The sequence below is a fragment of the Manacus vitellinus genome, unplaced genomic scaffold, assembly GCF_001715985.3.
Source record: "Manacus vitellinus isolate BGI_N305 unplaced genomic scaffold, ASM171598v3 scaffold_47_pilon, whole genome shotgun sequence".
NCBI classification, from domain to species: domain Eukaryota; kingdom Metazoa; phylum Chordata; class Aves; order Passeriformes; family Pipridae; genus Manacus; species Manacus vitellinus.
Genome location: NW_021940585.1, coordinates 5122366 through 5132766, shown reverse-complemented (window position 1 = coordinate 5132766; position 10401 = coordinate 5122366). Strand labels below are relative to the sequence as shown.

Here is a 10401-nt window from a genome sequence, read left to right as displayed (position 1 = left end):
GGTTGTCGTTCAGCACGTAGTCCTGGCACAGGTAGCAGAACACGTACAGGTCGTGCACCTCCATGGCCAGCGGGTGCCGCGTCTCCTGGAAGTGGCGCAGCGCGTGCTCCTCCAGGTACCGCCCGCACGCCACGTGCGAGCACTTGAGGCAGGCCCAGAGCGACTCCGTGGTCTGGCAGTCCACGCACTGCCACTTCTGGGGGTTCAGGATCGAGTGGTCCTGGGCGAGTCGTAGCCGCCCGACATGTTTGCATCTATCCATGTCTCACAGGAGTCGTCGCCGCTCTGACCTGGGGAGGCGAGAAGAGAAAACGGAAAGGAGAAGGGTTTTAGAGCCACGACACGCAGGTAAGATTTCTCTTCATCGTGGGAGGGACCCACAAGGATCAAAGCCCAACTCCTGGCCCCGCACAGGATGCCCCCAAATCCCACCCTGTGCCTGAGAGCATTGTCCAAACTCTCCTTGAGCAGCCTTGGGGCCGTGCCCACTGCCCTCCTTCTGTACCAGACCTGTGAAAACACCGACGTCGTGTCTTGTCAATCCCTCAGCCAACGACATTATTTCCGTGCACAGTTTTTTTTTTTAAAGCAGTTTTTAGCACCAGTGAAAGATATTGGATGGACCAGGTCTAGAGAATAAAGCTCTATCTGTCTCCTAAGGCTGGCCCAGGCAGCTGCCAGCACGTCTGGCCCAATCCACGGAGAGAAGGATTCATTCAGTCCACACACACGTTTGATCTTTTGCTGCCCCCTTGAAATTGATACACTCAAAAGGAATTTGGAATTGGAATGCATGTCATCAGCAACCAGGCTGAGGTTACCCACTTCAGGCAGAAGCCACTGAAATATCAGCTAATGGTGGTAACCAGAGCGTTTGTCCTCAGGCTTTTTCATCCTGCCCCCGAATTCCCTGATTTCCCACAGCCTCCCAAACATTCCAGTGCTGGAAAAAAAATCAGCATGGGAAAAAAAATTCAATGTGTAGGGGAAACCTAAAGGAAAATCTGTGTGTGTCCAAGAGAGACACACAAACAGAGAAAGCAGCTGATTTACTGAGTGACCACTGGAACTGCAGGGAAACCCGGGCAGGGATCCGAGGAGGTGCAAAGAATGTCCCCACTTTGGCAAAAGACACTCAGCCCTGCCAAAGGCCCAGCTGAACCCTGGTGTGCCAGTGCTGTGCACTCTGGAGGGCAGTCCCTGCAGGGCTCTGACCCCAGGGCAGGAGCTCAGCCCCACACCCCCACTCACGCAGTCCTGGTCACACATCCTTTCCTCCGCCACGCAGCATCCCGGGCACGGGGCAGCCCCATGTTCCACGGCAGTCCTGGTGCTTCTTGGAGAATTTAATTGCCAGTTAAGTCTTCACTGCAAGGCAGCCCATCTTCAAAGCCCTGGAGAGAGAATATTCTGGTGATGCACAGAAACAAACCCAGGCAGGGCTGCTTTGGAGCACCATTAACCCCCTCAGCACACTTTTATTACAGACACCAGCATTATCTGGAAGCCAAAGCCTGCTCACGCCCAGGAACCCAAATTCTCAGATGTTCAGGCACGTCACACGCAAGAGCCACTCTGGAATTTCATTTTCTGCTTTCATTTTCGGGCGAGCTGTAAATCTGCTGATCACATGGAGCCTCTCCACCGTGAGGCTTTTGTAGTGGATGACCCAACATATGGCAGAGGAAAAATGGGAGTTTAAAAAAAGTGAGGAAAAACGTGCCCCTCCTGTGATCACTTGGATTTTGGCGGCTTCGATCACTCGGTGAACGAGGGGGGAGGAGATGGGGGAAAGATTTAAAAAAAAAAAAAAAGAGCTGTGCTGAATACATTTCATTTCTAGGTGATTCTTCAAACAATAAAGAGGAAGTAATGGAGAGTTGTCAAGTGTGAACTGCAGCAAAATAAGAACTGCAGAGGAGAGAAAAATGGGTAAAAACCTGCCAAAAGGTAGAAGAGGTTGTAAAAACAGATCTGTTGGAATAATCCAGGAGAGACTGAATTAAGTTGCTTCCACAGCTACGACTATGGTATTGAGCACACACAAAGTAGTGACAGGGGACAGCAATCCCAGGCACAAAGTGGTTACAGATGGCACAGAGAGTGTGGGACCTGGCACACAGAATATTTGGTTAAAAAATCATTTTATAAGGGGCAAAGGCCCCACACAACAAAGGCCCCAGCACAATGCTGCCAAAGCTTTGGCACAGGTACTGAGCCCTCACCTGGATGGGTGGGCAGAGACCTGGCCCAGGCTAAGAAAATATATTTTTAGTGGTCCTAAATCATGCAAGTTTGCTTTAATCACTGCCTTTTTCAGTGATATTGCTGTTAAAGATGGAATCTCTCAAGGAAAAAAAAAAAATCAAAGCTCTTCAGTTCTTTCCTCCACTCCAGATTAAAGCTCAAGTGGCCACTTCAGCCCCCGCCTGCTGGGGGGACCCACAGTGCCTAAAGAACCATTGGAGCTGTTTATTAAACCAGCTCAGAAACCTCCCCACCCCTCCTTTGGGCTGGGCTCATTCCCTCCCAGACCCCAGGACCTGGAAAGGCACTTTTGGAAATCCTAAGCTGAACAAAGGACCGGTTTGGTCTCCTCCTTCCAAGTTGGAAACAACCCTTCCCACCTTCCTTCCTCCCTCCCCACCTTCCTCCCTGACCCTTTTCCCCCCCCTCTCTTTCTTTATTTCTCTCCTCAGCTCTGGATAAAAAAATTGTTGGAATAATCCTGTCTAGCCTTGGTGAGACCAAGTGGCAGAGATTCCAGCTTGAGAGAGTATAGACACTATGGTAACATTGACAGCCTTCATTTACATAAAAGAATACTAATTATGTTGTATCATCAACATCTGTGATTCTGCTCACTGCCATATGCGACAGTGTGGGGAATTTAACCCTTGAGTCTCACCAGCGTGTTCTGAGGAACAAAAAATGGGCCTTATACACACAGTTTGCTAGAGAATAATCAAACAGCCAGTTGCTCACCAGCCCTGCAAGCTCTCAGGACACAGGGTTTTCAAAAACCACCGAATTTATCCCCAGTTTCCAAGGAAGAAGAACCAGTGGTGCTGGTTCCAGCTGGGTAACAGGCTACCAGGAAATCAATCCCACACCAGACCCAGAGCATTAGGGAACCGTGTTTGACAATGCAGGAGGCTGTCAGGAGATAAATCACCAGCCTTTTGTCAACTGCTTTTGCTTTTCCTGTGTGGGCCGGGAGATTTCCTGCTTGGAAAGGGAAAGAGACCCTGGACACGGTGGGTCAGTTGACAGAGCAGCTTTGTTACACCTTAAGTCAGTAATTCTCAGCACAAAAGCATCTTTGATGCTGCATGTGATATTCCCCACCTGGTTCTCTTTAGGTATCCACGGATAATTCCCTTGCAAATCCAAGCCCTAATTCCCTGTACCTTGGGCTGCTCTCAAAGTTAGAAAGAAACTGTGTTTATTTAACCCAAAACCACTGGAATGATACATTTTTCCTCAGAGAGGGGCTTCTCCACCCACCACACTTCAGAGTTCATCCTCACATTAAAGGTTTCTATTACTGACTCGTATTTTTGAGCCCTTCCATGAAAAAAAAAAAAAAAGGATTAAAATTGGCTCTCCCATGATCCAAAGGCAGCTGGAATGGGTGCAGGTCCAGCCCTGCAGCCCCCACACCCCAGAGAGCAGAATGAGCCACCAAACACTGGCACATGACTAAGAAGAGAAGTTTCCCCCTCTCTTCTCCACAGGTACACAAGCAGTTTTGCCACAACCTCCTCCAAGAACAGGCTCCCAGGAGGAATGACAGGGCTGGGATTAAAGGAGGACACAGCCATGAGTCAGAACCTGTAAACAAGGGGGAAAACAAACCTGGCTGAGATCACAGGGCTGGAGCTGCCTCAGAGGCTGCAGGGCCTGAGCACAAATTGCTGTGGTTGGTGTGACAGACCATGAGCAACACGAGGGTTTGATGATGGAGAGTCAACACCTTGGATTTTAAAAGCCTTGGAAACAAACACTCAGAGCTCTGCTCTCTGCAATTATAGTTCATCGCCTTTCATTCTTGGGTTTACAAATTTTTCTTTTCCCATTAAGGTAGATGTCATTTTAAAGAATCTCTATAAACTCCTCCTTTCTCACCTACTTAGATCTTTCCCAGATAAGGGCTGGGGGAAGGAAAAGAGGGAGGAGGGATGACTTGATTGCTCTGCATGGAGAAGAGGCACCAGCAGCAGGAGGAGCTGCACTGCAATGCACTAAAGATGAGTACAACTGCAACAAAGTAATAGGAAATAAAAGAAAAATAAGGACATTAGTTTAGCCAATGACATTTTAGAGACATTTTGAGTATTTCTCACATTGCAAATCACTTAAACACTGGGTCAAACCCTACTTTCTTTCCTTGCATGGCTCATAACCCTGGAAAAACTCATGGCAAGAACCTCTAACAACTTCAAGGACCAAATGCAGCAGAAACAATTTGGCTCCTGACCCCAAAAGAGTGTTAAAATAAACCACATGATTTCATTACGTTTCTTTGTCCCATTGTTACACATTTGGAACCTGATTAAAGACATCTGTAGGGATCTGTTGACACCAGCTACTTTCTGTTTCTAAATCAATCTGCAGGAAGCAAAGAGAACAGTTCAGGGCTCAGGAGAGGTGCTGCACGTTTGGCCTTGGAATGATGCATCTTTTATTTGTCCAACAGTTGATTCCACTCTTGTCCAAGAGTGTTCAGTACTGGCACAAACTCCTGGAAATCATCTTTCAGGACAGGTGGGAAGCTCAGCCTGAATGATTCTTTCATTCATTCCTTCCTCCCTCTCCTGGGAATGGCAGAAGTGAAACACAGCAGCATTTCACCAGCCCAGTGGGAATTGGTCTCACATTAAATAAAGCACACTTGCCTTTTTTTTTAACTTCTCACTTTGTTTTAAAACACTGTAGGAAAAAAATATCCTTGGGTATTCCTGGTTTCCATCAAAACTACATAATGAATATCCAGCATTTGGTCAAACTGCAGTGACAGGACAAGGGGGATGGGTTCAAACTGCAAGAGGGAAGGTTAGATGGGATACTGGGAAGAAATTCTTCCCTGTGAGGGTGGGCAGGCCCTGGCACAGGTTGCCCAGAGAAGCTGTGGCTGCCCCATCCCTGGAAGTGTCCAAGGCCAGGCTGGATGGGGTTTGGAGCAACCTGGGCCAGTGGAAGGTGTCCCTGCCCATGGCAGGGGGTGGCACTGGTGGCACTTTAAGGTCCCTTCCAACTCAAACCATCCTGTGATTCTATGATACCATGAAATAGGTTTAAAAATTTCGATGCAAAACCCCAAGTACTTTCCACTCCCCCCTGCCCAATAACCCATTTTTATGTGGAACTCTGGATTTTCCACCCTGCTGCAAACACCCAAAAACGCAAACATGGCGATAGCAGAGAGGAGAGAGCTCCAAAATTGCACACAGCTACTCCAACCCGTCATTGCTGTGATTGTTTTAACCTCCCCATTTGTGAGGAACCAATTATTGAACCAGATGTCTAATGAAAACATGTAATCTGAGCTGCACTGGAGATGGGGGAAAAAAACTCCTGCTCAAGCATTCATGTTCCAGTTCTAAGGGTGTACTCACAGCAAAGCCCTGTATTTACAGAATCCCAGAATCCCTGAGGTTGGAAAAGCCCTCCAGGACCAGGGAGTCCACCCAGTGCCCCATCCCCACCTTGTCCCCCAGCCCAGAGCACTGAGGGCCACCTCCAGTCCTTCCCTGGACACCTCCAGGGGTGAAGACTCCACCACCTCCCTGGGCAGCCCCTTCCAGTGCCTGAGTGCCCTTTCCATGAGGAAATTCCTCCTGAATTCTTCCTCACCTCTCAAAGACTCTGGCAATGACATTTTTTCCAAGCAGAAAAACTCATATCATTGATATTCTGTTAGAAAAAAAGGAATTGCTGCATCAAAAAACGTCACCACCACGTCCCCATCCTCTGTCCTTAGAGGAATATTCCCCATTCCTAAAGCAAGTCAGTGCCTGGAATGGATGAAATAACCTTATCCTGCCTTTTTTTGCTCTTCTCAGTCCTGGTGAACTGGTTTAGCTGCACTCCCCAGAACAACCTCCCTGCAGGCACACACACACTCACACTCTCTGCTTTCTGGTGAACTCCAAGGAGCCAGAAAAGCCACCAAGCTCCTTTGGTTGGGTTGGAATAAATTTATGACTCCAACAAAAGACTTGGCACTGCTGTGTCCTCCAAGAGCCATAATTCCAACTTCACACAGGCCAACAAATCCCTGCACATGTGTCTTCTATCCACATTCCTTCCCAAGGAAGATCCCATTAAACCGGAGCCAGTCCAACATTCCCTACAAATGGAGCTGCAGCTCAGGGTTTGCAAACAATCCTGGCAAGGCAGAGGGAAGGTGCAACTCCTCCCTCCCCCTGGGAATGGGCTGCTCTGTGCTCACACTGCCACTCAAATCCAGCCACACCAGTCTAAACTTGGAAGTTTTTATAATTTAAAGTATTTTAAAGATGAAATAGGAATATTCTTATCGAGCCAAACTCACACTGTCTCTCATCTAAGAGATAAATAGAAATAATTGACTAAAACCTCAGGTAACATCCCACCTCTTGACTTTAGCTCTAAGAATCAATGTCCATGTGCAATATTGACTATATATTCTTTAGAGTCACTGTAAAACACACAAACAAACAAGATCCATGTGCTACAGGTCCCTGAAAATGTGGGAATTACTATTTAACTACTCGGGATGTTAAAAAGCATTATTAAAATGCTATATACACCTTAGCTCACAGCTTTCTAGAAGTTAATGCTTCTTCATTTCTTACAACACATAAAATCCCTCCTCCCCTCTCTTTCCATAGGCTTTGAGGTTTTATTTTTGGGCTGGGTTTTTGCAGTGTCAGTAAGCTGAGAAGCACAACCTGCACCCCCTGTGCACAGAGGCCCTCTCTGGACATTAAAACAATTCCCAGAGTTTCCTCTGGTCCTCGTGAACCAGCCCAAAAGGGAAGGAATCAACGCAGCAATTCCCTGGCTTTTCCATCTGGAGAAGCCTGAAGCAATTACAGCAAACACATACAATTTGAATTATCAGACTCAAACAGGAAAGAGAACAGAATTAGAACAGGCTGGAAGCAGACACCGACTGCCCGATGGAAAGTTATAATTTCACTTCACCAGTCAAGCAACCAACCTGACAGAATCCACGAATTCCCCAAGAATTGTTTCCACAGCTGTGACAGAGAGTTACATGTAATAGTGTCCTAAAGTTTTCTACCTGTTTGCCCCCAAACATTCCTCCTGAAACACCTCAGCCAGGGCAGGAGCTTTAAGGGGCACAAAATCAATGGCACTGCCTCCCAATCAGGGGGAAATTCACTTTTTCACCCCTTCCCGTCCCAAAACTGTCAGGACTCACACCAAAACCTGGGTCTTTGCTTCCCTTCCCATTTCCCCTGCCCGGGGCACCGCTCCTGCTCCAGGCCCAGGGAGGGCTCAGGGCTGTGCCCAGGTTCATGTGGCAGCTCCAGAACCATTACCAAGGAGCAGGTTAAACCAAAGCAGCCCCGTCCATCCCAGCGTGCCCTGACAAAGCAGCAAGAGAGATGGAGAGCCTTCCTCTTGGCTTCCCACTTTCCCTGCCTTATCAATCCTTTTAATCACAGCCAACCACACAAAACCAGCGTGCCCTGACAAAGCAGCAACAGAGATGGAGAGCCTTCCTCTTGGCTTCCCACTTTCCCTGCCTTATCAATCCTTTTAATCACAGCCAACCACACAAAACCCCACATTTTTCCAGACTGCAGAAAGCATTTTTTTTTCTTTTGCCCACGCTCTTTAACCATTATTTTCACGTTCAGCACATCACATTTACCACCAATTGTCACGAGAACAGCACATTCAGAGGTGAGTTCACGGCAACAGTTCAGAGATCATACATTAAAAATATTAAAAATCTCACACTCAGCCTTTTGACAGGGAAAATCCTATCAATTCCCACCCGCCTTCACAACAACACCAGCAATTGTTGGATTGCTGATCATTTTTGGACTGATGATCCTGAAGTCTTTCCCAGCCTAAACGATTCCGTGACTCTGTGACCGCAAGGGCAGAGCCGGTCACGTTTTGACCCCGGAGCACCTCGCCCCGTCCCCCCCCAGCATTCCAAAACCTGACTAATCCCGTATCAAAACACGGGGAATTTCCGAGCAAACAAACCCAGAGCCCTCGGTGGCACAGGGACGAGGGGAAGTTTGGCAGCTCCGGCGCGTCGGGGTCCTGGCGCTGCCGCGGGGATCCACGAGCAGCCCTGGGATTCGGAATAACAGCCTCCTCCAGGATCCCTTTGTGACAGACACAAAGAGGGATTACGGCACAGAGTGAAGACTTGCTAAGTTCTGGGTAGTCCTCTGCTGTTCTTCCTCCCACATTTTAATTCATATCCATCTTGGCAGAATCTCCGACAGACTATTAACAAACCCACCCCAAATCGCAGCTGATACAGCGCCGAGAGCCATCAGTCAAACGAACATGTCAGAGCCATCTCCAGAGCAATAAAGCACCAGACAACCCCAGCAGGCTGTGCCTTATTATCTTCACAGCCATAATGAACAGGCAAAGAGCATTAAATAGAAGTGCAATATTCCACAGGCTGTGGTTTAAGCAGGGAAGGTGCCTCTAATATGTTTGAGGAGCAGCGATTACAACAAGACAAAAATAACGAAGGGTTTTGACACACCTCTCCATCATTTTCTTCTCCTTCACTTGCCAATCAATTTATTGGTGGTGGTTTTTTTTTTTTAACCCCAAACGAGTGAGACAGAACAGCAGTAAATTTTCTATGGGTTTTATATATAAATGTATAAATGGGTCAATGGAGTGAAGCACAGCGACCAATTTATCCAAATGCAGCCAGGACTTTGTTATTTCATTTGTCTGACTAACAAACCCCAGACATCAGCCCTGGATGCTCCATGGTATTTATCTGTAGAGTATCCATAAGCATTCCCACATCCCCAGCTCTGGAAATAGCAAATCTCTGACCCCCCACACTCAGACCATGGGGCTCGACCAAGGGCTCCTCTGTTTTCTTGTCAACAAAGAATTAGAGGGATTTACACATCCTCTTCCCCTGCTTGACTGATGGGCCTGTTTTGTGCTGGGAAAACCAAATTTATCCAGCAAACCCTCCTCTTCCTCAGTGTGCAAACGGGGACCTGAAGTGGCATCAACAAAACTAAGATTTGTGTTTTCAGTCCCAAACCTTCCCAGCCTTGCACAGGGTTCACACCTCTGTTTTCTGCTACATGAAGGAAAATTTCACTTGCCCAAATGCACCTTCTCCCCACCCCCCCGATGGAATTATTCCTAATTTGAATATTTTGAATCCTGTTCTGGCCGAAATCCTTTTTTTTTAGGAATTCCAGGCAGGATCTGAGGGGTGCCTTTGTCCTCCCCACGGCACGAGGTCGGAACAGGGAACCCCATTTGTGAACCCTCAGGTTGTTAATCTTCCTTAAGAACTGAAGATCAACCCAGGCCTGATTCTAGAGCAGCTGTTATTTTAATAAATTATCCTACTAAGAGGTTAGAGTTCATCCCTTCAATTTGCCTGGAGATGGAACAACAGGACAAGGAAAGCAAAGAGGGAGAGGTGAATTTGGGTTTGATGCCACAAAAAGCTGCTCCTAAAGCCCTCCAATTTTATGATAATCAGGGTATTTTCTTCCTTATTCGCTGCCTCATTCCCACTGTGTCCAACCAGTAGGTCAAACCATCCTCAAAAGCGCAGAAGAAGAGCAGTGCAAATTCCAAAGCACATTTTTTCCCTTTGAAAGCCACTCACTATTTTTACTCTCCAGCATGAATATTATATTTTCTCAAAATAAACTCTTGTGAGAAGGATCTTCAGCCTTGCTCTGGTTCAGGTGAATTAACTATTCTTAGTTAAATAGATTTGCTTCTAGTCTTAGTCTGATGACAGATTAACTCATGACTGGTCGGATTATGGACTTACCTCTGGAACTAAATCACTTTTGAATCTGAGTTATAGCTTTTAGTTCTTTATAGCTCAGCTGAACAGCTTTTAGTACCTCCTTTGTGTTTCTGAAAGAATGATTAAACATCATTAAACCCAAGCTAAGGGCTCTTTCTCACAACTCCAGTGAATAAACAGCTGATCTAACTTTCTTTTTCTTTTAAGAACAGCACACTGTTAACATGGATTTTTTTTCAGTGTAATTAATACCATTCTAAGTCTAGAATGTTTGTCTTTAAAATTAAAACATGCTTTTTGCTTTTGTGTTGCCCAGAGAAGCTGTGGCTGCCCCATCCCTGGAAGTGTCCAAGGCCAGGTTGGACGGGGCTTGGAGCAGCCTGGGACAGTGC

At 47.0% G+C, this 10401-nt stretch overlaps 1 protein-coding gene across 1 annotated transcript in view; it reads right to left on the bottom strand.

Moving 5' to 3' along the window:
• USP49 (ubiquitin specific peptidase 49) overlaps positions 1–1695 on the bottom strand; it is an 8905-nt gene extending 7210 nt beyond the window's left edge. The window contains exons 1-2 of the mRNA XM_029962504.1: positions 1252–1695; positions 2–290 (exon numbers count right to left, since the gene is read on the bottom strand). Coding sequence (XP_029818364.1) covers positions 2–262 — 261 coding nt within the window. The 5' untranslated portion in view covers positions 263–290; positions 1252–1695. The remainder of the gene's footprint in view (position 1; positions 291–1251) is intronic.
• Positions 1696–10401: the final 8706 nt, after the last annotated feature.